This window comes from Electrona antarctica, assembly GCF_951216825.1.
Source record: "Electrona antarctica genome assembly, chromosome: 22".
NCBI lineage: Eukaryota > Metazoa > Chordata > Actinopteri > Myctophiformes > Myctophidae > Electrona > Electrona antarctica.
Genome location: NC_136805.1, coordinates 18,643,635 through 18,671,070, shown reverse-complemented (window position 1 = coordinate 18,671,070; position 27,436 = coordinate 18,643,635). Strand labels below are relative to the sequence as shown.

Sequence of the window (27,436 nt, the reverse complement as noted above, 5' to 3'; positions counted from 1 at the left end):
ATTAGAACACGTATCTTCACTATTGTTCAATAAAAAGCATTTTAATCACATCGGTCCCAGCCGATAAGGGCGCGTAGTTGAAACCATAATAGTGACAAAAATGATAAAATGGCCACTATGACCTGAATGTTTATTGTAGTTTATTGTTTATAAGTAGTTTATAAGTAGTGTCATGTTTCAGGGCTAATGAAAAACCATAGAATGTATAAAATTATATGTATTTTTTTTTAATGAACCTGTATTCATATTTTGGGATAAAATTATTAAATTTTTCTGCAGAACGCCCGATCCATGTTGGGCACTGTTTTTCTGGCAAATCTAAGCTAGCAAATATAAGACTTCCGGGGGACGATCTCTTCAAAATAAGAGTACCCTCTAGAGTATTGAAAAAAAGATTAATTTGCACATTAAAACGATTAATTAAGCATTTAAACGATGCTATAAGACACACATTATGTTTCTGTGTAAAAATAAGTAATAAGTAATGTTTCTGTGTAAAGATAAGTAATTAAAAAGTTATCTAAATGGATAAATGCTATTCACTGGAGAGCATGGACTTTATACAGTGGACACTGGACAAAAATCCCTGCTATGTTTCGACTAGTGTGACAGATGCACGCGTCCGGGGAGACCTCCTCTACAACACCACACTGTCCGCTAAGCAGCAGAGGTGTAAAACAAAAATTGGCACCAGGTCACAGGTCAAAAATGTCAAAAAACTTCCCATTTCCAGACTACAGTGGACTAAAGTGGACGCTGGACAAAAATCCCTGCTATGTTTCGACTAGTGTGACATACGCACTCGTCCGGGGAGACCTCCTCTACAACACCACACTGTCCGCTAAGCAGCAGAGGTGTAAAACAAAAATTGGCACCAGGTCACAGGTCAAAAAAGTCAAACTTCCCATTTCCAGACTACTGTGGACTAAAGTGGACGCTGGACAAAAATCCCTGCTATGTTTCGACTAGTGTGACATACGCACGCGTCCGGGGAGACCTCCTCTACAACACCACACTGTCCGCTAAGCAGCAGAGGTGTAAAACAAAAATTGGCACCAGGTCACAGGTCAAACGTCAAAAAACGTCCCATTTCCAGACTACAGTGGACTAAAGTGGACGCTGGACAAAAATCCCTGCTATGTTTCGACTAGTGTGACATACGCACGCGTCCGGGGAGACCTCCTCTACAACACCACACTGTCCGCTAAGCAGCGGAGGTGTAAAACAAAAATTGGCACCAGGTCACAGGTCAAAAAACGTCAAACTTCCCATTTCCAGACTACAGTGGACTAAAGTGGACGCTGGACAAAAATCCCTGCTATGTTTCGACTAGTGTGACATACGCACGCGTCCGGGGAGACCTCCTCTACAACACCACACTGTCCGCTAAGCAGCGGAGGTGTAAAACAAAAATTGGCACCAGGTCACAGGTCAAAAAATGTCAAACTTCCCATTTCCAGACTACAGTGGACTAAAGTGGACGCTGGACAAAAATCCCTGCTATGTTTCGACTAGTGTGACATACGCACGCGTCCGGGGAGACCTCCTCTACAACACCACACTGTCCGCTAAGCAGCAGAGGTGTAAAACAAAAATTGGCACCAGGTCACAGGTCAAACGTCAAAAAACTTCCCATTTCCAGACTACAGTGGACTAAAGTGGACGCTGGACAAAAATCCCTGCTATGTTTCGACTAGTGTGACATACACACGCGTCCGGGGAGACCTCCTCTACAACACCACACTGTCCGCTAAGCAGCAGAGGTGTAAAACAAAAATTGGCACCAGGTCACAGGTCAAAAAACGTCAAACTTCCCATTTCCAGACTACAGTGGACTAAAGTGGACGCTGGACAAAAATCCCTGCTATGTTTCGACTAGTGTGACATATGCACGCTACCGGGGAGACCTCCTCTACAACACCACACTGTCCGCTAAGCAGCAGAGGTGTAAAACAAAAATTGGCACGCTATACAGCGAGGTGAAAGATACAAAAATATCCCATTTCCAGACTAAAGTCAACTAAAGTGGACACTGGACAAAAATCCCTGCTATGTATCGACTAGTGTGACATATGCACATGTCCGGGGATTTTTGTCCAGTGTCCACTTTAGTTGACTTTAGTCTGGAAATGGGACATTTTTTTATCTTTCACCTCGCTGTATGGCGTGCCAATTTTTGTTTTACACCTCTGCTGCTTAGCGGACAGTGTGGTGTTGTAGAGGAGGTCTCCCCGGACATGTGCATATGTCACACTAGTCGATACATAGCAGGGATTTTTGTCCAGTGTCCACTTTAGTTGACTTTAGTCTGGAAATGGGATATTTTTGTATCTTTCACCTCGCTGTATGGCGTGCCAATTTTTGTTTTACACCTCTGCTGCTTAGCGGACAGTGTGGTGTTGTAGAGGAGGTCTCCCCGGACATGTGCGTATGTCACACTAGTCGATACATAGCAGGGATTTTTGTCCAGTGTCCACTTTAGTTGACTTTAGTCGGGAAATGGGACATTTTTTTATCTTTCACCTCGCTGTATGGCGTGCCAATTTTTTTTTTTACACGTCTGCTGCTTAGCGGACAGTGTGGTGTTGTAGAGGAGGTCTCCCCGGACATGTGCATATGTCACACTAGTCGATACATAGCAGGGATTTTTGTCTAGTGTCCACTTTAGTTGACTTTAGTCTGGAAATGGGATAATTTTTTATCTTTCACCTCGCTGTATGGCGTGCCAATTTTTGTTTTACACCTCTGCTGCTTAGCGGACAGTGTGGTGTTGTAGAGGAGGTCTCCCCGGACATGTGCATATGTCACACAAGTCGATACATAGAAGGGATTTTTGTCCAGCATCCACTTTATAAAGTCCATGCACTCCAGTGAATGGACTTGGGCACTCCAGTGCATAGACTTATCCATTTAGATAACTTTTTTACGTTATTTCATTACTTATTTTTACACAGAAACATAATGTGTGTCTTCACAATAACTGTAATGTAATAATAATACTAATAATGTAATGTAATAATTATTTAATTAACGACGCTTTTATTCTGAAAGCAACCGGATGTCTTAAATTTGCTAGCTCTCAAACAGGAAGTTCTAGATTTGCCAACAAGACGGAGCCTGTATGTTGTCAGTCAGATCCGGTCCAGAGCCCCGCCTACTGTATCCGGTAAATGTGCTAGGATTCAGATGCATAATGGAACTACGGAACACAGGTGCCGATTTTAGACTTTAAAAGACATTTAGATTTTAGAATAACGAAAAACAGGCCTGTATTCTCTTTTGTCCTTTTATGTTTAAGAACGGAACACAGCTTCAGTGTTCTGTCTATAGGCCTATTGGTTCTGTTTGACAAGAGAAAATAAATAAACGAAACTGACAGAACTCACTAAACGACCGTGTTGAAGATAGCCACCATAGCCATGGTGTGGTGTCTGTCTGACCTGTACGGCTGTACATCTTTGAGGTCAGGACTCTCACTTGTGTGAGTGATACCTCCATATGTTGGGTAATTGAACCCTCTACCTCTTATCTCTGTTCCCTCGTATTCCAACCTCTGATGGATCGTCGACACAAACACAAACACAAACATTGAAGACGATTAACGAAGGTGAGGACGCAATGTTGTATGATGATGTACGAGCGCCCCTCACTTCACACGGGTCACGGGTGTGATTTTTGAATAAACAAAGCACTCATGATTACCATGGGAAACACTTACTTTAAATAAATAAAAAACACTTACTTATACCTTAAAGTAGGCCTACATTTAACCCAGAACACTAAACATAACTTTTGTCAACTAAAAACAGGTATATTTTACCCATGCAGGAAACAAACCTATAGGCCTACCTGATGTCACTGAGCACCATGATTATGAAGGTAGCCTACTGAAAGACCCCGCCACCTCAGACATCAGCAGCAATATGGAAATTACAAAAGTATAATTTTTATGAGTTCGGGGCGAGATGGAATTGGGGCGACCTGACCTGTTACCCTTGAAAACCACTTAACTTATATAGAACGTTATTTTGCCTATAATTTGGAGAAATGTATCCAAAGATTGTGACAAATCAATTAAATATGGATGATGGTATATCTTTATCTTTAATGCCTAATCTGTCATTACCACAACAATTGCTTTCGTGCGTAAATACGCACGCGTAAAAGGGAAAAAAGACAACAAATAGGTTACGTCTAATAAATGCATGATTCTTTATTGAGGACAAAAACAACCCGGAAGCTGAATTCCCTCAGGCCTAGAGACCGAGCTTTAGTGGTACTGCTGGCCCAGAGCAGCGCAAACGACGAGCACGAACTTCTGCCAGGCGGTCTGCATTTCTGGAGTGAATTTGGTTCCAAGCTTGGCGGCGATGGAGATGGTTAGACAGTCAGAAAACAGCTGCGAGAGACAGAGAAAATTCACTATTAGATAAATGACATATACGCCTATGGGTTTCATTTATGAGAAAATTATGAAAACCCATTTATCATTTCAAGTTAAGTTAGCTACTGTTGATGGGCTGTCATGCTTTTTATAAATTTTACCCTGAAGTTGTCGGGGTCGACGTGCAGGGTATCGGAGTGCAGAAGGCTCAACTCCTTATAAGTTTCCTTGATGTTGTCCATGTTCTTCAGAGCCCTGTCGAGACCGTGGCACACCTTGATGCCGTGGGCTGCGATCATCTCGTTGCTCTGGATGGCCTCGGCATTGTACAGGTTACCGAAGGAACCAAAGTACCGCTGACACCATGGGTACACGATCAGACACCTGCGGAGTGAGTTGAAATTATGTTGAACCGAATGACCAGTCCAGAACAGCTCATATGTTCAAATATCTAATAATATAATAATACAAATTATAATAATAACAATAATAACCGTGCAGGCTAATACTAGCCTATACTACGAGCCTATACTACTACTACGGCTATATACTACTACTACTACTACTACTACTAATACTACTACTAATAATAATAATAATAATAATAATAATAATAATAATAATACTTTAAAACTATAGCCTAAAATCAACGAATTCCGAGTGGAGTTTTACCTGGACAGAGCCTTCGGTCCGATGTCTTCAAATGTAACACTGCTAAAGACTTGGTTAATGTAGTCCTTTTCACTTTCACTCCACACAACCATGTTTGCTTTCTTGGTGAGTTACTGTAGGCCTAATTAGAAACAGTCTCTGGCCCCAAAAGGGCCCGTTCGCTCTATATAAATCCCTGAAACTTCCTCCGCCCTAAACGAGAAGGCGAGTTGTCATAGGTTGCAGATGCAGGTGTCCGATAAGCTTGAACTTTGTTTTCGTATAGCCTATAGTTTCTGGATGGTTGGATTTGAGACGCACCACCAAGGTCAGTATCTTTACTGACAGCACGTGCTGCAGAAGGGCGTGGCGTGGCAACACAGTGGCTCAAGTGAGTCACCAATCGCCACCCTTTGCCCTCATGCCCCTCTGGTCTGGACCAAAACAAACAAATAAACAAACAAACAAATCTGCCTAAAATAAAATCCACATTTATACATTTATATTTCAATCTCTTCCGACGGGAAATTAAACTCTGTCGCAGTAAATGGGTTCAAAATGCCTATACGTTTTAAAACCAGCTGGCACAATATTGCCACATTATCTGTATAAACACACAAGTGTTATCTTCAGCAGCATGTGCCACCCCCACCCTGCCAACGAGAGGACCAAATGCGTAAGCTTCTTGATTAAGAAAAGGGTGATAACGATGCCCTGCGTTATTTAGTATGGCATTCGGTGGTCACTGGTGGACCAAAGAACATATTAGGCTACTAAATTTAACGAGACACGATTTTATTCAATCTGTTTTGCATAGGCCTATACGTAAAACACGTTTGTTCGTGTAATATATGTATTCTGTTAAACGTGCAGAATGCAACATATCACATGCAGGAACCAACATGTTTTACTGCATGCAAAAGTGTTTGAATAAAATCGTGTCACATTCAGGTAGTGCCTGAATAATGTGGCTAATACTGTAGCCATTTATTTATTTGTTTGTTTGTTTGTTTGTTTGTTTGTTTAATATAAGGCATTTTATCCCCCCCCCCCCATATATATATACTGAATTAAGGCATGTCATAATGCCCTCAATCTCCTTGTCTGAACTATATTATGCATGCAGCAGGCCAGAACGAAAAAAAAACATCGCATGGATGCACCTGGGACGTATGTATGTCCTTAGAGTCAGTGGTATTGTAGCCTCGGAAACCCAGACGTTTTTATTTCCAGGTATTGTATCCCAAGGTCATCGGGCTTGACGGGCTATAACACTGACTGTACGGAATAAATTGTTACTGTTAGTATATTTAATAATAATAATATAGCCTAATTCCAATTTATTTAGCCCTCAAAGACGTATACCCCAACGGAAAAAACGGTATTATGCCAATGCAAAGAAAGCTATATAAAATTAAGGCTATATCTCACCCCATCACACACATGCAGTTGATTTGGCATGGGCTTCATGGGCTACACGTGAAGTAGACTAGGCCTATAGTCCGACGTTTTTATTGCCTTTTTTTCTCCCATTGAATGTTCAAACAAGTTGAATTGTGTTGAATAATTATTCTGAAATGAGGGCGACACTACAGTAACGTATTTGTTTTAATGAGAGGCACTGGGAACCAAGTAACTTTTACAATCGCTTTTCGTAACCCCGACTTCGTCTTTCGCGGCTCGCCGTGTTAGCTCAGTATCAGTTTATGGAGATGATGATGATGATGATGATGATGATGATGATGATGATGATACATCAGCTAAGGTCCAATTCTGGGAGAGGAGAATTTTGAAGCCTGAAGGCTACCCATATAGGCTATACAATCTACATTATTTATGTTAGGGTATAGGCCGTCGTTTTTCGAACTAATAAGCTACGAGGATAAATGTGTGGTTTGGTCGGCAGCTCTACCATGACGGCGCCGGTAGCCTATTGCCTATACTTGTGTGCAAGTGCAGAAGTATACTATGTTGCTTGAATTTTGACATTCAGCCACAAGATCAGAACGTCTGACCATCAGCAAATGGCACACACACACACACACACACACACACACACACACACACACACACACACACACACACACACACACACACACACACACACACACAGAGTATATAGTACTATGGCCTATAGTACATGATTTTTCATGCTATATGCATTAACATTTTCGTTTTTTTCTTCTGTGCATCAATATATTTAAATTTCCGTTGTTTAATCAATAACGGAAACGGAAACGTATATATACATTTTTTTATTTCACACATTTCGTTGGACTATTTTTTTCCTTTATTACTATAGCTTTCATAATTATGTTAATTGGCTCTCCTCCATGAATGGTTATATCAGCTGAAGATGGAAGATGGGTGGGTGAACCTGCGTCACTGACTTGGCACCAATTCAAGAGGCGCCCCTCCCGAAACCATGTGAATATAAAAGCATGCTGGCTTTGTAGACCACGCCAGTTCATTCCCCTTTAGTTTTGATTCAGCACCAGACACAGAGGGAACCATGAGTTTGAGCAGTAAAGACAAGGGCCTGGTCAAGGTCGGGTGGGCCATGGTGCAAAGGAGACAGGAACAGGTCGGAATTGAGGCTATTTCCAGGTATATATATGCATATGTTACATATAATATTAATAGTTCAATAAAATAAGCATATAGCCTATACGCTATATGACAATGCATAACGAAAACATCGAATTTCTCGATTTTTAACGTTTTCTGATTGTTTGACAGGATGTTCTTTACTTTGCCTCAAACCAAGTCCTACTTCGCTCACTGGGGAGCCGATCTGAGCCCCAAGAGCCCCCATGTGAAGAAACAGGCCCAGAAGATCATGGGCGCTATTACAAGCGCCGTGGCTAACATGGACACCCTTGACGAAGACATGCTGGCTCTGAGCGAGCAGCACGCCTTCCAGCTCCGTGTGGATCCAGTCAACTTCAAGGTGAGCGCAAGACTGACACCGACGGATCCTATAGTCACTGGTATAACTATATGGTGTGCATGGCTGAGCCGCTGAGAATGATATATTTGTGCAGATGAGATCAAATAAAAATAAATCCGTCTCGTCAAATTAATAATGTGATGACAGTGATAGCTGGCTTGTTTGACAGATGCCAAGCCCTAGACAACACTATCAATTCATTTTTTAAATATTATTTTATAATAGCCTCTTCCAACAATGCAATTATTTGTCAGATTGATTGAGGTCAGATTCATTAATATACCTAGGCCTATTCATATACGATCACTTCTGACATAATACGCTTTCTTTATTGTCCACAGTTCCTGATCTTCAACCTTCATTTGACAATTGCCAAGTCTTTCCCAGATGAGTTCACTCCTGTTATGCACTTGGCTTTGGACAAGTTCCTGAACCTCGTAGCCCTGGCCCTCTCTGACAAGTACAGATAAGGTGCGCCTGCCCCAGCTGGATAGACTGACAGACCAGTCCGCCGAGTGAAAGGCCACATTTATCCTTGTCATTCCTGGTGAAATAATAAATATATGTAATTGATACAAAACTTAAACCATGTCCTTTATTCAATGTGTCAATATGTTGGTGTTTGTTTGTTTATTTATTTATTTATTTATTTTAAAGATAAAAAATAAATTCAGCACAGCAGTTAACCCATAGGTCCAATAGTTGGAGCATGTCCCTGAGGCCTACATCTCCAATGGATCAGGACGGGACAGAGAGCAGCATGATAGGCAAAATGATAATAGTCCTATACTTATTAGTTTTAAGCGAACTTATCTCTAAATGTGTAGCATATTCTTCCTTAAACAGACATATAGGCAACAGCTGCTATATTAATGTAGGTATAGGTGGTCGTAATATAGAATAAAGTTTGTTTTACAGATGAAGAAATTCATTTTTAAATCAATATTATAGTTAATCAATTACAGTAATTGGGCCAACAGGAAAATAAATTAATGTTTACTATTTGTAAATTTGCAATTCAGCAGATGCATTTAAACGACTAAACAACTTAAATGCGAGATAGAGTGCAAAGAAAACCATTGCTACAAAGTAGGGGAATACGTGTCTAAACAACATGGCATGCTTATATCTAAATAACATATTGGCATTTTATCGGATGCCCTTTTATCTTCCACTGCTATACCGGGGTGTGTGCTTCTCAGTTTCTCTCAGTCACCACTATTGTTTTGTACGAATACGAGACTGCTCGCCCCTTTACCAACTCGCCCCGGGCGTAGGTTACAGCCGGCGGAACAGCGCGGCCTAGGTAAAACAAAATAAAGAATACAAGAACCGCCGCTCCGAGCTGTCGGCGTGAGGTCGGCGGAAAAAAGCTGGGGCGAGTTGGCAAAGGGGCGAGATGACCTGGTACCGTTTTGGACACATGTATATTGTCCATGTCATTAATATTATGAGGACCGACTATCATAAAGTTGGCAGCTGATTGCACTATTGTGTCCATGTCGTAATGATTAAACTGATCATGGTCCAGTGGTGGATTAATTGGGGTGGGTGAAAACACCCCTTCTTGGATATAAATGTGTCTAAAACAAAGAAAATGAAATTTAGGCCATGTCAATCTAAGCTAAAAAGGGGCGTGGCCCAAAATAAATCGCAAAAGCATAATATTAAAAATCACACCCGTGTGTAGTGAGGGGCGCTAATATATTAAAGTCTAACTCATGTTGATTAGCTGATGTAATGTGATGTAAAACAAACGGTGCCAACACAAACATTAAACGCCATTAACAATAAAGAGACGATGTAATGAGGCACATTAGATTTTTCCCTTCATTGTCAATGGCGTTTTTAAAACAAATATTGAACTAAAGACAAACATTAAACCTCTCAAAAATAGTATTATATAAACTGTGCAGGATCATAGTAAATTCAGGGGTTGAAAGTTGGAGTAGGCTACCATTAAAAACCTATAGGCCCCTATCTGGCAAAAATAAATCTAATTTTAACATGCTTTAAGAAGCATGTAATGTGTCAAACAGGGTTTTTCATGATTCTGAATCCATTCCAAGCATTAGTTTTGCACGAAAAACACTCATTGGGCCTTAGCCACTTTCCCAAATGTGCCCAAATGTGCTGCATGACCTCATGACATTTGGGCACATTTGGGCAAGAGTGATTGATTGATTGATTGATTGATTGATTGATTGATTGATTGATTGATTGATTGATTGATTGATTTATTAACAGATTGGAAAATTACAGTAGACCTACATTTCAAGCACAATTCAATACAAAACTGTTAACTGTGGGCGACACCATAAAATCATTACACTTGTTTACAATATGGGTCCACCATGTTCAATTCATCATAACAGAGACGTACAAACAACACTTCTATATAGCCAAAAACAGGAAATCATCATAGGAGGTAAAAAAGGGGGGAAAAACATGTCCAGTGAGGGGGAAAAGGGGCGGGTGGGGGAATCAGATTTTACGGGGCCAGTTTTGAATTGCAGCCGTTCGTAGGTGCTCTTTGAGAGCGCTTTTGAAGGAGTCAAGGGATTCGCATATGTCTTAATGACTGTTGGTAGGGCGTTCCACATTTTGAGCGAAAATAATTTAGTCCCTTGTTTGTGCCGAATCTGGGTTGCACATGGTTTGTTGAACTCCCTCTGGTGTTGTGGGTGTGGACTGAGTTAACATTAAGGAAGTATTTAGACAGGTACATGGGTATCTTGGTGGTGTATCAAATTTTGTGGAACAGACCCATTGCAAGATGCTGTACTCTGTCGTCAACTCTAAGCCATTCCAGCCTATCAAAGTGGGCAGGGGTGAGGTGGGTTTGGGGAGTGAGGCCAAGTAGTAGCCTGACCAGTTTGTTTTGGGAAGTCTGGAGCCTTGTTTTAAGGGCCTTTGAGGTGCTGTGGTACCAAGAGGTGCATGCATAGTCGAAGAAACCTTGTACGTAACCAATCACATGCAAGGCAACAGGAATTCTGATTGCTGATTGGCCAGTATGAGATGATGCATGATGAATCTGTATGATGATAAGAGCTGATAATTCCGCTAAACCATTATACGCCATTGCCATTGAAGGGAAAACTTACGCCAAACGAACAAATCGGTTAACCAATCACATGTTGGTGCAGCGCTTTGCCAATAAGGGACCACCTTATGTAGCCTACCAATCGATTTAAAATCATCACCTACAGTACCACCAGTGACACAAATGTTACTGGTTCAAAACAACAGTACCAAATGCAGGGCTTTTTTCCAGCTGTAAACTGGTGAGAGAAGTAGAGTAGGCCTACATAAATCTTGCATGGTGTCCACCAACTCTGTCAAACTGCAATTTATTAAGGCACTACACCGCAATGTTCCAAAGGTCTATGCATAAAGGACACATTTTCAGTTTCAGTTTCTAAAGAAGCAAAACAAATAGAAAACTATAGAAAACAATAGAAAACACAATAGGGACTATACATTTACCTATAGTGAAATTGCATCTTCAAGTATTTACTGACATCTGCTGGTGGATGAAGTTAGCCTACACAAGCAACATTTCAGAAGGGAAACGTCTACACAGAAGACAAGTTTATCACTTCATAATAAGCCGCATATTTTCATCACCAAGGATGGTCCTGTAATTAAAAAAAAAAGAAAAGTAAAAATCAATATTTTTTGTAGGTGTTTTTGCTTTTTACACAGTTCATGCATGGGAAGGCATACCAGGCCTCCTACCTGAGAAGTCCAACAGCCAGCAGAGCTCCTCCTATTGGTCCAGCCCAGTAAACCCAGTGGTAGGTCCAATAGTTGGCCATCACAGCTGGACCAAAGGCCCTGGCAGGGTTCATGCATGTCCCTGATACATCTCCACTGGAACAGAACAGAGAGCACAATAAGAGCTTTTGGAGTAAAAGTTGTTGGCTAATCAGAATTTGCCAAAATATTAAAACATTTGTATATTTCTTAGAAATGTCCTATTTCAGAAGGCGTGTAAGATACGTGTAAGATGGTGGAAATGGTGTTTTACAGGTGAATATACAGCATTATACGTTTTTGCTGTAAGGATGGCTATGTCCGTCAGTTTGTCCAGCCATCTATAACACTTCTGGCTGGACTGCCATGGAATTACCTGTGCAACTCCATGCTCTGTAGAGCAGTGACTCAAGTATTCAAAAAGTACATGCTTTGGAAAATATTTAAGTATTGAAAAAAATAAAATAAAAAAAAATACAAAATGCGTTTTGTTTTTTATATCAGCATTGCTGTATTGACATTTCATTAAAATATATTCAATATATTTGTATAAGACTTAAGTGGTCAACGAATATATCATTTTCCCCTTTCTGGAAAAGTAGTGGAGTCAAACTGCAATATTTGTTTTGGAAATGTAGTCAAAAAGTGAGTCAAAGTGAAAGTCAAAGTATCAAAAAAAGTACAAATACTCAAATTCAGATTACAGTACAGTATTGAAGTTACTGTGCACCATTTCAAGGCCAAAGTTGGCCACATTCACATTATCTCACCCAGCCAGGATGTTGGAGATGACGGTGCAGCCCACTAGGAACGGAGCCAAAGGGGTTTTTGTCTTTTTGTTGACTGCCACCAGCAGCACCACCACAGTGATTAAGCAGGTCATGGCAATTTCTCCAAAGATGGCTCCTGCTAGCTGGTCTTCTGACTTGAGAATGTTGAAAGCTGCCCCAGTGGCATTGAAGTAACGGTCTGCAGGTGTCATGATCTAGTGTGAAATATTTGTAATAATGAAATCACAGATTTGTACTGTATATTTGTACTAGCCTATATGTTAAATGTAATAATGTGTAAGAAACAGTTAGGCTAAACTATATCAACTGCACGTCAAAGCCACACACACAAGACCAAATAAGAAAACACCACAAAATACATTATTTGCAGCTAGAGAGTGTCTTATTATACAGCAGTTTCAATTGAAAAAAATCACACCCGTGTGAACTGAGTGGTGTAAGGTCTTATATAGCCTGTCTGACGTAATTAAATCATGTCTGATCTCTGATGTAATGAAATCACACCCGGGTGAACAGGGTGAACATAGCAACCATGCTCATTTTTTCTGCACTAACAAAGCCAGTTGTAGGAGTAGCCATGCATGGCTTTCTATTAAAGCCTATATTTATTAAAACCCAATATATTTTTGAGGGGCGCTATAGCCCCTCCTTTATACAGGTTCAATGTTTGTTTTGTAAACGCCATTGACAATGAAGGGAAAATTTACGTCATAATGTGCCTCATTACGTTATATTGTCTCTTTATTGTTAATGGCATTTAATGTTCGTGTTAGCACCGTTTGTTTTACATCACCACATCACCTAATCAACATGAGTTAGACTTTAATATATTAGCGCCCCTCACTTCACACAGATGTGATTTCTTACCTTTTTGACCATCCTTTTTCCCGCCACTATACGAAAATAGCTGATCATCAGGTTCACTGTGTTGCAATGTGACATGTTTGGCAATCTGCTTGGCAATCTGCTATCTTTGAGGAATGTTCAACCCAGAATAGGGATGCTAGGGTTCAAGTGGTTAATTTACACTGACCTTCGCCATTCCAGCTCCCAGGACACCTCCGATGAGTTGACTGGCGAGATAGGGCCCCACCATCATTAGCTCCATGCCTCCACACAGGTAGATGGCTATGGTGAAAGGCGGGTTGAAATGGGAACCACTGGGAGTGGAGTGAGAAAAGAAGACTGAGAAACAAAGAGCAAGAGCAGGTGCATATTTCCATTGTAAGTTAAGCATAATGTGCTGCACTGCAGGTGATGTCATTCTATTCTGAACATGAATTTAGCAATTTCCAAAGGATGCGTAGTAAGACAATGAGAATCAACAAAAAATATTTGAAACAACACATAGGCTACCTGATGTTGGCCATGGCAGCAACCATCACTGCCACAGCCAGTCCATGCACCAATGCCGGCTGCACCCTTCCTGCTGCAGGCACATTTTCTATGACAGACACACAGCCAATGAACACAAAAAACATGGTCCCCACGATCTCTGCCAGGCAGGGCTGGAACACCTTCTCGAAATTGTTAGGAGGCCTGGCTTCAGGCGGCTCCTTGCCCTTCTCCATCAGTGTGGAGTCAGTATCCTTCATCTCCATTTGTTCAGATGCCATTGTGGGTAAAACGTATTCTTGACCTGCCTGTTGCCCTGTTATAGTAATGTAACAATAAACCAAATGTCCATGTATCTCTGTGGATTGTGAGACGCAAGACTGGATGAGTTCACTCCTGTTATGCACTTGGCTATGGATAAGTTCCTGAACCTCGCAGCCCTGGCCCTCTCTGACAAGTACAGATAAGGTGCGCCTGCCCTGGAAAGGCCTACATGAAAGGCCTACATATCATTCATGGTGAAAATAATAAATATGATACAAAACTTAAACATTGTCCTTTATTCAATGTGTCAATAATATGCCCTCCTATGTCCAGCTTTTAGTTTTTGTCCACAAACTTTGTCCTACACAAACATTACATTTAGTTAGAGAAGATTAGCAAAAGTTATGGCAAATCTTTCTGCACATATTAGTTATTACTGTGTCTGGGACATACAAAAGCAGTCATTTTTACAGAAAATTAATTCAGCACCCCCAAAACCCCTATTTACACATGTCACAAGCTCATATTGGCCAATTTTATTGGTGCATGCATCACTCCCCATTAAAAAATGGGGAGTGAGTCTGCAGTCGTGGCTGAGGAGGGATGTCATTCCACAGCTTGGGAGCCACAGGAGGGGTCCAGAGTCCAGACACTTCGGAGCGTTAGCTAGGCTGAGTTGTTGTGAGGATAAGATGGCATCGATGTCCTGTGTTCGTCATCATCACTACTATGCAACTATAACATAGAGCCATCAAACATTAGGCCATAGATATGTAATATATAAAATATAGGCCGATTTAACCTAGGCGGAGGGAGGGGAGGAACCCCTCTCTTATCTCAAGGCTAAAGTTGGCCATAGCCGCATTACTATCTCACCCAGCATTATGTCGATGATGATGTAGCCGGTAGCCTGTTACAACCCACCAGGAAGGGCCCAGGCAAGGTTCTGTAGCTCCTACTGTAGGAGTTCTGCTCTGCAACTTGCCACAACACAGATCCACTTCATAGCTCGAAAGTTTAATAGTCCTATATACCGGTATGCTGCACTTTTGTGTGAATAATCTAGCCAAGTTAAGAAGTGAATCAATTGCTACATTTAGGACAAAGTAGAAACCTTTCTGATGCAATGGTCATTTATGACCAGCATGGGAGGGTATGAAGTCTATCCCCAAAGGGGAGTATCACTCTGAACTGTGATATACCAGTAATTGTTTTAATACTCGTGATTTTAGCAAGGAACTGTCAGTGTATTGTTCAGAGCAGACAGAGCAAGATATATTCATGATAGTGACAAGGCTTTAAAACTGGCAGTCGACTTTTAACTATAAAGTATTGTTTTCACAAGTCACTTTAACTGATGACTATTGTCCCTTACTGAAAAATCATGCAATGTTTGGCTGACAGGACTTACAGCAGCCAAAATGATTATAGTCCAATGATGGAAACCTAGGCCTACTGCATCACACACTGGCTTGTGGCTACAGAGATCTTTGGACATTGCTTATCAGGAACTGTGTTCCGACTTCAGCTAGAATTAACCATGCTCAACAAGGCAGGATTTCACTATGGACACATTTAATATAATCAGATCTAAAATATCTTAATGATTAATGATGCAATGGATGTGTTGTGTAACTTATTGCTCAATTAATAGGACGGTGGGAGGAGGAAGGGTTGGGAAGGGATGGAATGACGAAAGGTGGGTCAAAGGGAGAATTGGGTATACTGGAGTTCAATTATGTTGATTTTGCACTGCTTGAGATGTACAGTTGGGTGCCACCGATATTGTCCCTTATCATTTGACCCATTTAGGCCTGACCTCAAAATTTGAAAAAATCCTTCTAAATCCTCCAGTTTTCTGAAATAAATATTTTCACGATTTTTCAAAAATAGCAGACCTACAAGCTCGTAGCGCGCCACTCGGTGGCGCGCTATGAGCTTGTAGATCTGCTATTTTTCAATAGCTAAATTATAACAATGTTTAAAACACCAAAAGGGGTTCCCGCCCAAAATGGGTTAACTGTCCTTTTGCGCAGATCACGCAAACCTCAGCAAAAAGAAAAGGACAATATCGATGGCCTCCAACTGTATATGATGTGGAAAACACGAAATCGATAACTCTCTAGGGTTCCTGAGGTTGCCACAAGCAACTTTTAAATATGGGCATGGATTACCTGTGCAAAGAAATGTGTATGATTGCTTTTTATTGACTTCTCCTGCAGCTTTTAACTGTATCCAGCTGCTTCACATTTGAATACATTTACTACCATGCAGCATCCACAACATTGACCATGCATGGATTTATTAGTATGTCACACATAGGCCTACAGTATGTCATCATGAGAACTAATCATAAAGTTGGCACTTGGCAGGTGATTACACTATTGTGTCCATGCTCACTGAGCATGGACACAATAGTGTAACGATGAAACTGACCATAGTCCAGTGGTGGATTAATTTATTGACTGGATATAAATGTGTCTAAAACAAAGGAAATTAAAATGGACTTCAGGAAGCCTCTTTCTATTCATGGCCAGGCTGTTCTACAGTATTTGGGATACAATAATTCATGATAAGTTAACCTTTGCAGGTGCAAACTGATGTTGTTTGCACCTGCAAAGACCCTTCAGTGTATTTACAATGAAAGTTAGTTCAGAGGTTTCAGTGTTTACACCACCTTTATGAGAATGTTATATTCTTGTATTATTGAATCTGTTTAACCTTCTCTTTTATTTGCGGATAATGTAAAGTCAAAGAAGGCTCAGTCAATTAGGCTATTGCTGATCATAGTCGCCCCTTGTTCAGTGAGTTCAGGTTGGTTTTATCTGGTTGCAGATATAAATTATCTGCCTGCCAAGATGCAGTACATACCAAAAGATTTAAAATCATCTGTCCCTCCCTGCCGTTTTTGGCCTTTTAAGTAACACTATTTTAATGTGTAGCAGACATATGTTTGTGTGTAATTGTTCTCATTGCCGTGTGTTGGATGTTAATGATACTGCTGACTGTGCGACAAAGTGCCCTTTGGGAATAATACAGTGTTACATCTTGAAAGTCTAAAATTGACCTGAAATTCTTTTTGTGTCTCAGTCTTCATCTGAAAATCCAAGAAATATAGGCCTATATGGTCATTGGCCGTTTGGACACAATGAAAGGCAGTAATGAAGAACAACAGCTTTCCTCTTCAAATAGTTATTCCACTAGTTATTCCATAGTAGACCCACTTCTACACCCTTGCTTTTAATTGATTATTTGTCTTTTTTTTTAAAATATTCATGTCCTCACTGTATTGTTTATGCCCTGCCTTTCTTTTTTTGTGTAAAGCACTTTGAGCTGCATTTCATGTCATGAAAGGTGCTATACAAATAAAGTTTTATTATTATTATTATTTATTACTAAACTATGAAGCATTTTCCTCCTGTCAACCATTGAACTAGTGTTGAGCCCTGTCGCCATGTCAGTCTCAGTGACAGAGGTTGTTATCACATTAGCCTACAGTATATTACAATGAATGATTACACAACATCGCTTATGGGGCACACTTAAAATATTTGATATTTGATGCAAAGCGATGTCTCTCACCTGCACAATGTGATTCTGCTGCAAATGATTTTCTACTGCACAAGAAGCATAATTCTAATTCCTATTCTAATTCTATTTCTATTTCGCCTTATGTACAGTATATCTTTGTGTTATTTGACTCTCTCTCTCTCTCTCTCTCTCTCTCTCTCTCTGTTAATCATCTGGGGATTTCCATTAGAAAATTCAGCCTTTCTCTTCTCTTACCCTGTTGAAGACCTCTGCCCTAATCTCAAGCCAGACTCTTGTCTCCCGCAATTTTCTAATTCAGAGATTGTTGACTGTGGGGTAGTTTTGTGAGATTATAGTTTATAACTCTAACTAAAATACAAAAGGACAGAGAGGGAGCAAGAGAGTCCGTGTTGGGTGTCAGGTCAGCATTGACCAATATGGTGACTGGACTGAAGTGTTACTGGTTCAAACAACAGCACCGAATGCAGGGTGTTTTCCAGCTTTAAACTGGTAAAAGAAGAAGAGTGCCTGTATAGGCTACATCAATGTTGCCCATGCCCACCAACACTATCAAACTGCAATTTATTACACTGCAATTCCCAAATGTGTGTGAGGACAAAAAGGACACATTTCAGTTACCTTGTTTATTTGATAATAAGTGCACTTCTTCAGAAGAAGAAAAAATAGAAAACAATAGAAAACAATAGAAAACACAGGGATGCAAGAAGAGTTAGCCTACACAAGCAACATTTCAGAAGAGAAACATCTACAGAGAAGAGACGTTTATCACTTCATAATAACCCGAATCTTTTCATCACCAAGGATGGTCCTGTAATAAAAAAAAACATTATCAAGATCTTTTTGTATAGCTTTTTTTTGCTTTTTACACAGTACATGGGAAGGCGCACATACGGCACCTACTGTATAGCCTACCTGACAAGTCCAGCGGCTAGCAGGCCTCCTCCTATTGGTCCAGCCCAGTAAACCCAGTGGTAGGTCCAATAGTTGGCCACCACAGCTGGACCAAAGGCCCTGGCAGGGTTCAAGCATGTCCCTGATACATCTCCACTGGAACAGAACAGAGAGCACAATAAGAGCTTTTTGGGGGAAATTTGTTGGCTAAATATTTAAATATATATATTTTATGATTCAAAGTTTTATTGCTTTTATATTTCTTAAAATTGGCTATTTAAGAAGACGAGACTATGGTGGAAATGGTGTTTTAAAGGTGAAGACCAATACAGCTTTTTAGGTTTTAGCTGTAAGTATATGGCTATGTCCGTCAGTTAGTTCGTCCAGTCGTGTAACGCTATCCAAAGACACAAATACTCAAGTAAAGTAGCAGATGATTAAAAAAAAACGTATGCACAGTATTGATGTTTCTGTGCACCATTCCACAAGTTTGCCACATTCACATTATCTTACCCAGCCAGGATGTTGATGATGACAGTGCAGCCCACTAAGAAGGGAGCCAAAGGGGTTTTTGTCTTTTTGTTGACTGCCACTAGCAGCACCACCATAGTGACTAAGCAGGTCATGGCAATTTCTCCAAAAATGGCTCCTGCTAGCTGGTCTTCTGACTTGAGAATGTCGAAAGCAGCCCCAGTGGCATTGAAGTAACGGTCTGCAGGTACCATCATCTAGGGTGAAATATTTTTTAATAATAAAATAGATGTATACTGTATTTGAATGTTAAATGTAATAATTTGTAAAAAAAAAAAAAAAAACTATTAGGCTAAACTATGCCTATATCAACTGCACACACCCACAAGACCCAACAAGAAAACACTATAAAATGCATTATTTCACAGCTAGAAAGTGTCCTACTATACAGCAGTTTCACTTGAATAATTATGTAGACATGGCTTTATATTAAACCTTATATTTACTTAAACCCTATATACTTTGTTGACCTTTATTGCCCGCCCCCTTTCCTACCTACAAATTGCCTCAAAATAGCTGGTTCAAGTGGTACATTTACCAATGGCTATGGATTTGACACTGACCTTCGCCATTCCAGCTCCAATGACACCTCCGATGAGTTGACTGGCGAGATAGGGCCCCACCATTATTAGCTCCATGCCTCCACACAGGTAGATGGCTATGGTGAAAGGCGGGTTGAAATGGGAACCACTGGGAGTGGAGTGAGAAAAGAAGAGTGAGAAACAAAAAAACAAAAGAGCAAATTTCCATTGTAAGCATATGTGCACTGAAGGTGATGTAATTCTATTCTGAACATGCATTTAGTATTTTCCAAAGGATGCATAAGAAAATGAGAATCAACAATACTATAAAGCAGCATTTCCATATTCAGTGTAAGTCAGTGTAACTGTAAAGCAAATCTATTTTATTAAAAAAGAGAACCAAACCTGATGTTGTCCATGACAGCAACCATCACTGCCACAGCCAGTCCATGCACCAATGCCGGCTGCACCCTTCCTGCTGCAGGCACATTTTCTATGACAGACACACAGCCAATGAACACAAAAAACATGGTCCCCACGACCTCCGCCAGGCAGGGCTGGAATATCTTCTCGAACTTGTTGGGAGGTCTGGCGGCAGGCGGCTTCTTGTCCTTCTCCATCAGTGTGGAGTCAGTATCCTCCATCTCCATTTTTTCAGATGCCATTGTGGGTAAAAAGGTATTCTTGACCTGCCTGCCAAACCACCAGGCCACGACTCTCTGTGGACTGTCAGACGCGACACTGGCACCTGTGATTATATAGTCTGTGAACAATATTATAAATGACTAAATCTGGCAGAGCTGGACTGATATGACCACATATCGTAAAACCTCAAAGACGGCCTATTACAGTACACCATTAAGACATTCAAACCAGCACGTAGACTGACCTCGAACCCACTTCTTGGCATCTTGTCCAAACTAGTGTGTAGATAAAGCTGGACAGTTTTACATGAAGGGATCAAAGTGACAGTATTGAAACGTTTGATGCTGCTAATCTAATCTGATATTAAGCAAATAGTAGTGAAGGACATGGGATGATCAAAGATTCCTCTCTGCATTACTGAAAGTGGGTGGAAAGAGGTGCAATTGGAGTTAGATTGATTAATTGAATACTTTAGACAGAAATGTAACAGTACAATCAAGGTAGGCCTACAGTCAGACATCATCATTGTTTGTTTGCAGATCCACAAACTTGGGTCTGTGGATCTGGTTCAGAATGAAATACCACCGTAGCCCTCTCTCTACTCCTCCTTGACTGTCACAGCCTCCAAGTATAGTACCTCACTCCCTTGAATACTTATTCATTCAGAACTGAATTTGTTAGAAGAATCAATTTGAATTAAGACATTGAAAAAGGCATGCGAGAGACCAACGCATGCATATATAGTACCATATGTGCAAACATTACACAGGCTTCATGGCATGCTTATCTTATCTTCCGCCGTAGTCTGAAACCCCACATCTTCAGACTCCACCATGGCCCGTAGCACTTGCCCTAGCCTAGCCCCTTAGATAGCACATTATGTAGACTTAGATAGTATTTTAAACAGATTTATAGCTTGTTACGTAGACAGCTCTAGAATTGCACTTTATGTAGTCATAGCACTTTATAGTACACATGTATAATATATTATATAGTATGTATAGTTTACATAGATACTCCACTGTTACGTTCTTAGTTTACGCATGATTCATGATAACTACTTTTTATATATGTGATGTATGCCATGCTTTTGTTATTGCTTAATGTAAATCGCTCTGGATTAAGAGCGTCTGCTAAATGCCTAAATTGTAAATTGTAATTGTAAATTATGTGTATGCAAATGCAACTGGCATAGCATACATTCATGGGGGTCCTATGGGGTGAGATGGGTGTAGAAACATTCCTACATGCATAATTTGGGAACACAAATAATGATGTTCTGACAGTAAAGAAGGAGGCTGTATATTGCTACAGCATGTTAAGGTTATATTTAAGTGCAGACAAGGGCACTCCTTTATTATGACTTTAATCTAGATTTATTGTGCACTGCAGTTCAGTGTTCAGTTCAGTTCAGTTCATCCTTGCAAAGTAGCAAGAACTTTGAACCAAACAATGATTATAAAAAAGACGGTAAACCGATAACAGAAACATTTAATCATTTGTCAGTATAGATTTTATTATTACATTTCATACAAATTGCTCCAGCCATATAAACAAATATTTCAGTTCACAAAAGTGGGGTTTCAGGGGTTTGAAACTTTTTCCACCCACTAGTGTTCATATTTAACCTCAAATTCTGTTATTTTATGGAACTTTTGTTTTGCAGATTAATCTGATTTCAGATCAAAGCTGTCGCTGAGTGCATCTCAATCCATGCCCGTCCATGTGACACATGTTATAGATATGCGTTTTTGCTTAGTCTGCAACCACATATTTATAAACCACTTTCAATCTGATATCCGTATTTTGTGCAATCTGCATCCGTATTTTGCGCATAGGCAAAACATTCCCCACCATCCCGTTTTTCTGAAAAATGCTCTACATTTAAATAACCCAGTGATGGACAGTTTTCAGTTATACAATCCAATCTCTGTCTTAAATAATATATATATAAAACAATTGGAGGCCTTCTCTAGTCTTCTTTCATCATGATTCGAGTCCCCTGATCTCCAAACAACAATCTGCAATAAAGAACACAAAGAAATAAGTAAATGGATGTCAGAACTGCCATTGATTGAAGTTAACACCTTTGTTTCCAAAATCATTATCAATTAGGGTACACCAGAGTGATGTAATACAGCTGTAAAGAAAAAGTCAACATTTTGTATCAGACCAATTAGATTGTGTTAGGAAGCAAGGACACAGGCTTTCTGGCCTGGCAAATAGCCTACTGTTAAGCAATCTGTCATGTCTACCAAATTCATGCAGATGGATCTAATATAATTCAGCCGTATGTGTCTCAAGTTTAAATTCATTTGACCAATGTGTGGCTCCTCACGCACATTATCAAAGTCAGTATGGCCATCTGGAAAACAAATGTCCACCCCCTGTACTAGCATAGACTACTGTCCCAGTCACCAGTAATACAACTTTCATTGTGAATGGTACATTTGACAACATTAGTAAAACATGTAAAGTAAGTAAAAAAATGAAAGTTTTATTCTCAAAATGCAGTTGGCTGGTAAAGCGGAGGCGTCTTCAAAGCAGGTAGCACAGCGGAAAGAACAGGTAAATCCAAATTGTAGCAATGCATTTCATCAAAGTGTTCTTGACCAGACATTGAACGAGAGACAGCGTCATCTTGTGACCTAAAGCTTTAGGTCGCGACCTAAAACGCGTACAGTAGGTCACAACGTAGGTCTAGGTCGCAAGATAAGCTCGCCCCTCCTGCTCTGAACTTCAGTTAGTTCTGAAGTCTGTTTGTCTAGACTACAATCCATTGTCAGACTTCTGATTGGTCCCTGCCCAACCAACCAGCAGGCTCCTTCCTCCTCGTTCTGCCCTGGTTTCCTACTGTTTTGTTCTGTTCGTCCTGACTTTGCAAAACAATGCAAAAAAACTAAACAACTTTTGGAAAAAACTAAAAACAAAAAAAACACGTTAGGCCCTCCAGCCAAGATGTTACTTTTTACTGAGGCCAAGTTTAAAATAAGAATTGAATAGATTACATCATGGCATGCAGGAGGCGAGTGGTATTAGTTGGAGAGAGAGTATGTTTGTCCAAACAAGCAACAGCAACCAGTGTGGGAGTGAAGAGAGGTATCATCAGTGATGATCTACTGAGCCCACTAACACATGATTTTGCTCTGACCATGGTTCACAATATCTTGGATTATAAAGAAAAGTACAATTAAAGCACAACCTGGTGGCTGTTTTGTGAAACTGTGAAAGTTAAAGTTGGCATAAATAGGCAATGATAGATATGCTGAAGTTATGTTTGCTAGAATAAAAGGCAAATTTCCTTGCGATAGGATTACATGATTGAAGTGTCAATAACTCTCAAAATCATCTTTCAAAAATTATCTGACCTATAAACAATCTAGAAAGACATTCACGTTTTACCTAATCAATCAGTTGGAATGGATCTAATTTAAGTGCAGCATTTTACTCCCTTTGCACAAAATCAGTGTGTCGAGTAAATTGGCCCGGCTATCATTTTGCAACTTAAAATAACAGACAACCACAAAATTACTCTAGGCGCCTATACAAAATATGAAAAGACTTGTTTATAAATTCCCCAGAATATTCCAGAGTCCCATAACATATCCTGTGGACCCCAGGGTCAGTGGATCCCAGTTGATGGCTAGTTCTACTAGCTTATCCATACCTGACAAAGATGGCAGTGAGCAGTGATCCAGTGAAGGGTCCAACCCAGTAGATCCAGTGATGATCCCAAAAGTTGGCTGCCACTGCAGCGCCGAAGGCTCTAGCTGGGTTCATGCAGCCACCAGATACTGACGCTCTGAAACCACAAATATTGGGTGAAACCACAAGGATATATATATATTATATATATATATAGCCAAACAAAATGGGAGCAGATTTCTGATTACAGTAAAAGTATGAATACCAGTAAGACGCCTGAGGGTGAGAAGCGACCTCGCCCTAAAGGGCGAAATCGTGTGCACGCATCCGCCTCGTTGAGGGCAGACTGCTGGGCGAGCGCTAGCGCTTTGGCATGGGGGGTCAGATCAACATGGATTGACTTCTGTACTGGCCATATAAGGAGCATGTCTTGAGTGTATGTGATGAGGTCAGATCAACATATGGAATGTCAGAACAGGTCAGCTCCATATATGGAGATCTAAGGGTGGGGGCAGTGTCTTGAGTGTACAGGGTTTGATGAGAACGAGGTTGGGCCGGGCCTTAATTTTCGGGTCTGTTAAGAATTCTAGTTTTCGCCGGCTGCCGGGCGTGGCTGCACTAATAACTTTGGGGCAGGCCCGTCTAGAGTTTGAAATTTTAATGGACAGGTATAAGTCAAAAGGGAGACATCAAAGAGGAAGGATGGGTGGGGAGGGTCAACATATTGAATGTCAGAACAGGTTCTGACATATATCCATATATTTTTGAGATCAGATGTAGGGTTGTTGGCCAATATTGATGAAATCGGGGATATCCAAATATGGGCTTAACTGCGACAGCGGGTCGCATTTACTATGACATCAGGGATCTCATCCCTGCTTTCTGAGGGAGGGGGGTGGGGTGAGGGAGGGGGTGAAATGATAACAGGCAGTTGCGATTAGAGCAGCAGACATACAGACACACAGACCAACCCTCTTCAAGATGGCTCGCCTGCTAAGAGCCATGCTGCAAAACAAATTATAAAATAATTCTGAACATAGAAATATTACCTGTGTACTGAAAAACCTAATCTATTATACATTTGCAATGATTGATCAAATACAATTATTTAAGAACATGTAGCTCTGAGCCTTACGTAGCCAGAATACCAGCAGTCAAAGTAAGGCCGATGGTGAAGGGAGCCAGCATGGAATGAGTGCGGGCGTTGACAGCTACCATGCACACCACTAAGGTGAGGAGGAAGGTCGTCATCAATTCCGCCACAGTGGCTCCAGCAAAGAACTCTGTGCCCTTCACCTGAATGAAGGCACCGCCGGAAAATAAGGCGTACCGTGCAGCGGGGAAAAGTACCTGGATAAATAAGAGAGATTAGGTTAGTTATATTATATTATAATTGTCTCCATCAGGCTGAAGGCCCAAAAAGGCTCCAAAACACGCACATTGGACAGAACTTTTCTCCACACTGCTGTCCAGGTGTGGAACAGCCTACCAGAGCATGTAGTGGACTCCATCACAGACAATGGTCTTTAAGCCTTTAGACATCTCCTGACCACCCCTCACACTGACTGTTGAGCTGCAGTGAACCATTTGATTGGCCAATGGATATGTATCTTACTTATCTTACTTGGCTATTTGTTCACAATTGCATCGAATTTAAAAAAAAAGAAAGAAAAAAAAGGCATGGGGCGAGTACAGTATGTTTTGCACTCAGTCCGTCCGTCCGTCTGTCTGTCTGTCTGTCTGTCTGTCTGTCTGTCTGTACGTCCGTCCGTCCGTCCGTCCGTCCGTCGTCTGTGATCAGCTAATCTCTGGCACCGTTGGCTTGATCGCAGCATTGCAGTGCACACACACTCCCTGGATGCCAGAGATGAACCTCTGCCCCACATCTTTCACATGAGCCTGTTATAGAGCCACCAGGAGGCCGATTCTTGTAAAACACATTTTTTGACGGTACACTTACAGATTTTGTCCAAACATCACACAAAACGGTACACAGTCTCTCTATAGCCATTAAATGAAACGGGTTTTCAGATTTATCATACTTTATCATCCTTATTGGCTAAGATTGGCTTCCAAATTTCGCAGGAATGCTCCGTTTTTGAACAGAATGCCTCAAATCATGAACACAGCATATGATTTCCATGAAATTTTGCACACACATTCCCACTGGGCCAGAGGAAGAAATGCCACTTGAACATTTTCATATCAGCCTCATGGTGGTGCTATAACTGGCCGATTTGTGTTATTACCTATAACTGCACAATCTGTAATTTTGCACAGATGTAGCCCAGGGCATGCTCTAATCATTAGAGTCTAATGGTTTAGCTAGGGCACCTGAGCCGGCAACTTTTGGGGTTGCCACAATCCATATGGCCACCATTAACCATTTATATAAGGCAAAAATGACTACATTTCATTATGCTTTAAGTTGCATGTGACGTGTAGGGGGTTTTCATAATTCTGAATCCATTCGAAGCATTCGTTTTGCACAAAAAACACTCTACATAGTGGGACAAACTGGGACATTATACTAAGACCAGTTGACTCCTACCTGGGCAAAAGCGGCACCAATCATTGCTCCAGTAAACTGAGCCAGGGCATAGGGCAACAGTAGGGCGAGCTTCATTCCTCCACACAGGTACACACTCAGAGACACCGCAGGGTTGAAGTGCCCTCCACTGAAACCATAGAGTACATCACCTTAGGACTTAGGTCAACTCTCTCACCTGATTCTTTTCCTTCTTCTATTTGCATTCTATTTCACCCACACTTTGGGTAACAGCATACATCAAATGGCATATTTCATTCTGTTCCATACAAGACAGATTTGTCTGGAATTTTGGGTGGGCATATCTCCACAGAAACAACGGTACCAGATTAAAACTGTACATTTCGTTAACCAGTATAAGCTCTGTCTGGGCAACAGTAGGATGCACCTTCGTAATATTTTGGGAATAAAAACTGATCATAACATTTTCTTTCTCATTAAATTAAACAATGAAGATGTGATGCTGTTAAGGCCCCCATTTATGAGCCACAGGTTTACAAACATTAGCCCGGTCAACATTACATTCAAGATCAAGTTCCCATTACATAGTCCACATATAAAGCTTACACACTCAGATATTTCTGTGTGCTTTACCTGATCGGTCCAAACATTGCGATGACCACTGCAAGTGCCAGCCCATGTGCCAGAGCAGGCTGGATGGAGTGTGGAGCAGTGTTATCCATTATTGAGGCACAACCTATGAACACAAAGAGGGTAGTTCCCACCAACTCGGCCATACATGGCTGGACAATCTGTTCAAACATGTTGACCATCTTGCTCTTTGATTTGAGAGTCTCTTGCTCCGTCTGCATCTCGGCCATGGTGAAGACCGCCGGCTTGGTCTCTGTGCCAGACATCTTGACCGTCTCTGTGCCAGACATCTTGACCGTTGTGGTGTGTCAGGTGCACCTGCTGGTTCTACTGGTCAAATGCTCAGATAAGTTGTGGACGTCTTTCTGATGCAGACAG

General features: G+C 40.9%; 4 protein-coding genes across 4 annotated transcripts; 1 reads left to right on the top strand and 3 right to left on the bottom strand.

Annotated features, from left to right (window-relative positions):
* Positions 1-4,193: 4,193 nt before the first annotated feature.
* On the bottom strand, positions 4,194-5,211 carry LOC306915515 (hemoglobin subunit beta-2-like). The gene is made up of 3 exons (XM_079492881.1): positions 5,057-5,211; positions 4,546-4,768; positions 4,194-4,399 (listed from the first exon to the last, which is right to left on the bottom strand). Exons 1-3 carry the CDS (start codon positions 5,146-5,148, stop codon positions 4,271-4,273), a joined length of 444 nt encoding a protein of 147 aa, XP_079349007.1. The 5' UTR covers positions 5,149-5,211; the 3' UTR covers positions 4,194-4,270.
* Positions 5,212-7,485: 2,274 nt separating this feature from the next.
* Positions 7,486-8,571, top strand: LOC306915516 (hemoglobin subunit alpha-B-like). The gene is made up of 3 exons (XM_079492882.1): positions 7,486-7,642; positions 7,775-7,985; positions 8,327-8,571. Exons 1-3 carry the CDS (start codon positions 7,548-7,550, stop codon positions 8,453-8,455), a joined length of 435 nt encoding a protein of 144 aa, XP_079349008.1. The 5' UTR covers positions 7,486-7,547; the 3' UTR covers positions 8,456-8,571.
* A 2,750-nt stretch (positions 8,572-11,321) lies between these two features.
* On the bottom strand, positions 11,322-14,344 carry LOC306915512 (aquaporin-8-like). The gene is made up of 5 exons (XM_079492877.1): positions 13,892-14,344; positions 13,569-13,695; positions 12,515-12,729; positions 11,727-11,861; positions 11,322-11,626 (listed from the first exon to the last, which is right to left on the bottom strand). Exons 1-5 carry the CDS (start codon positions 14,149-14,151, stop codon positions 11,584-11,586), a joined length of 780 nt encoding a protein of 259 aa, XP_079349003.1. The 5' UTR covers positions 14,152-14,344; the 3' UTR covers positions 11,322-11,583.
* Positions 14,345-18,030: 3,686 nt separating this feature from the next.
* Positions 18,031-27,408, bottom strand: LOC306915017 (uncharacterized protein; the record flags this gene model as incomplete). Its single annotated transcript, XM_079492263.1, has 9 exons — positions 27,062-27,408; positions 26,471-26,597; positions 25,055-25,269; positions 23,942-24,076; positions 20,035-20,355; positions 19,672-19,798; positions 19,091-19,305; positions 18,599-18,733; positions 18,031-18,034 (listed from the first exon to the last, which is right to left on the bottom strand). Exons 1-9 carry the CDS (start codon positions 27,346-27,348, stop codon positions 18,031-18,033), a joined length of 1,566 nt encoding a protein of 521 aa, XP_079348389.1. The 5' UTR covers positions 27,349-27,408.
* Between the last annotated feature and the right edge of the window lie 28 nt (positions 27,409-27,436).

What these genes read in the sequence shown, in the direction of transcription:
- LOC306915515 (XM_079492881.1), bottom strand. Translation starts at nt 5,148, where the DNA reads ATGGTTGTGTGGAGTGAAAGTGAAAAGGACTACATTAACCAAGTCTTT. An exon ending in GGACCGAAGGCTCTGTCCAG is followed by an intron (nt 4,769 to 5,056) that starts GTAAAACTCCAC and finishes CTCACTCCGCAG; the next exon opens with GTGTCTGATCGTGTACCCAT. An exon ending in TCGACCCCGACAACTTCAGG is followed by an intron (nt 4,400 to 4,545) that starts GTAAAATTTATA and finishes TGTCTCTCGCAG; the next exon opens with CTGTTTTCTGACTGTCTAAC.
- LOC306915516 (XM_079492882.1), top strand. Translation starts at nt 7,548, where the DNA reads ATGAGTTTGAGCAGTAAAGACAAGGGCCTGGTCAAGGTCGGGTGGGCC. An exon ending in GGAATTGAGGCTATTTCCAG is followed by an intron (nt 7,643 to 7,774) that starts GTATATATATGC and finishes ATTGTTTGACAG; the next exon opens with GATGTTCTTTACTTTGCCTC. An exon ending in TGGATCCAGTCAACTTCAAG is followed by an intron (nt 7,986 to 8,326) that starts GTGAGCGCAAGA and finishes TATTGTCCACAG; the next exon opens with TTCCTGATCTTCAACCTTCA.
- LOC306915512 (XM_079492877.1), bottom strand. Translation starts at nt 14,151, where the DNA reads ATGGCATCTGAACAAATGGAGATGAAGGATACTGACTCCACACTGATG. An exon ending in GCTGCCATGGCCAACATCAG is followed by an intron (nt 13,696 to 13,891) that starts GTAGCCTATGTG and finishes CTCCACTCCCAG; the next exon opens with TGGTTCCCATTTCAACCCGC. An exon ending in TGGGAGCTGGAATGGCGAAG is followed by an intron (nt 12,730 to 13,568) that starts GTCAGTGTAAAT and finishes ATTTCACACTAG; the next exon opens with ATCATGACACCTGCAGACCG.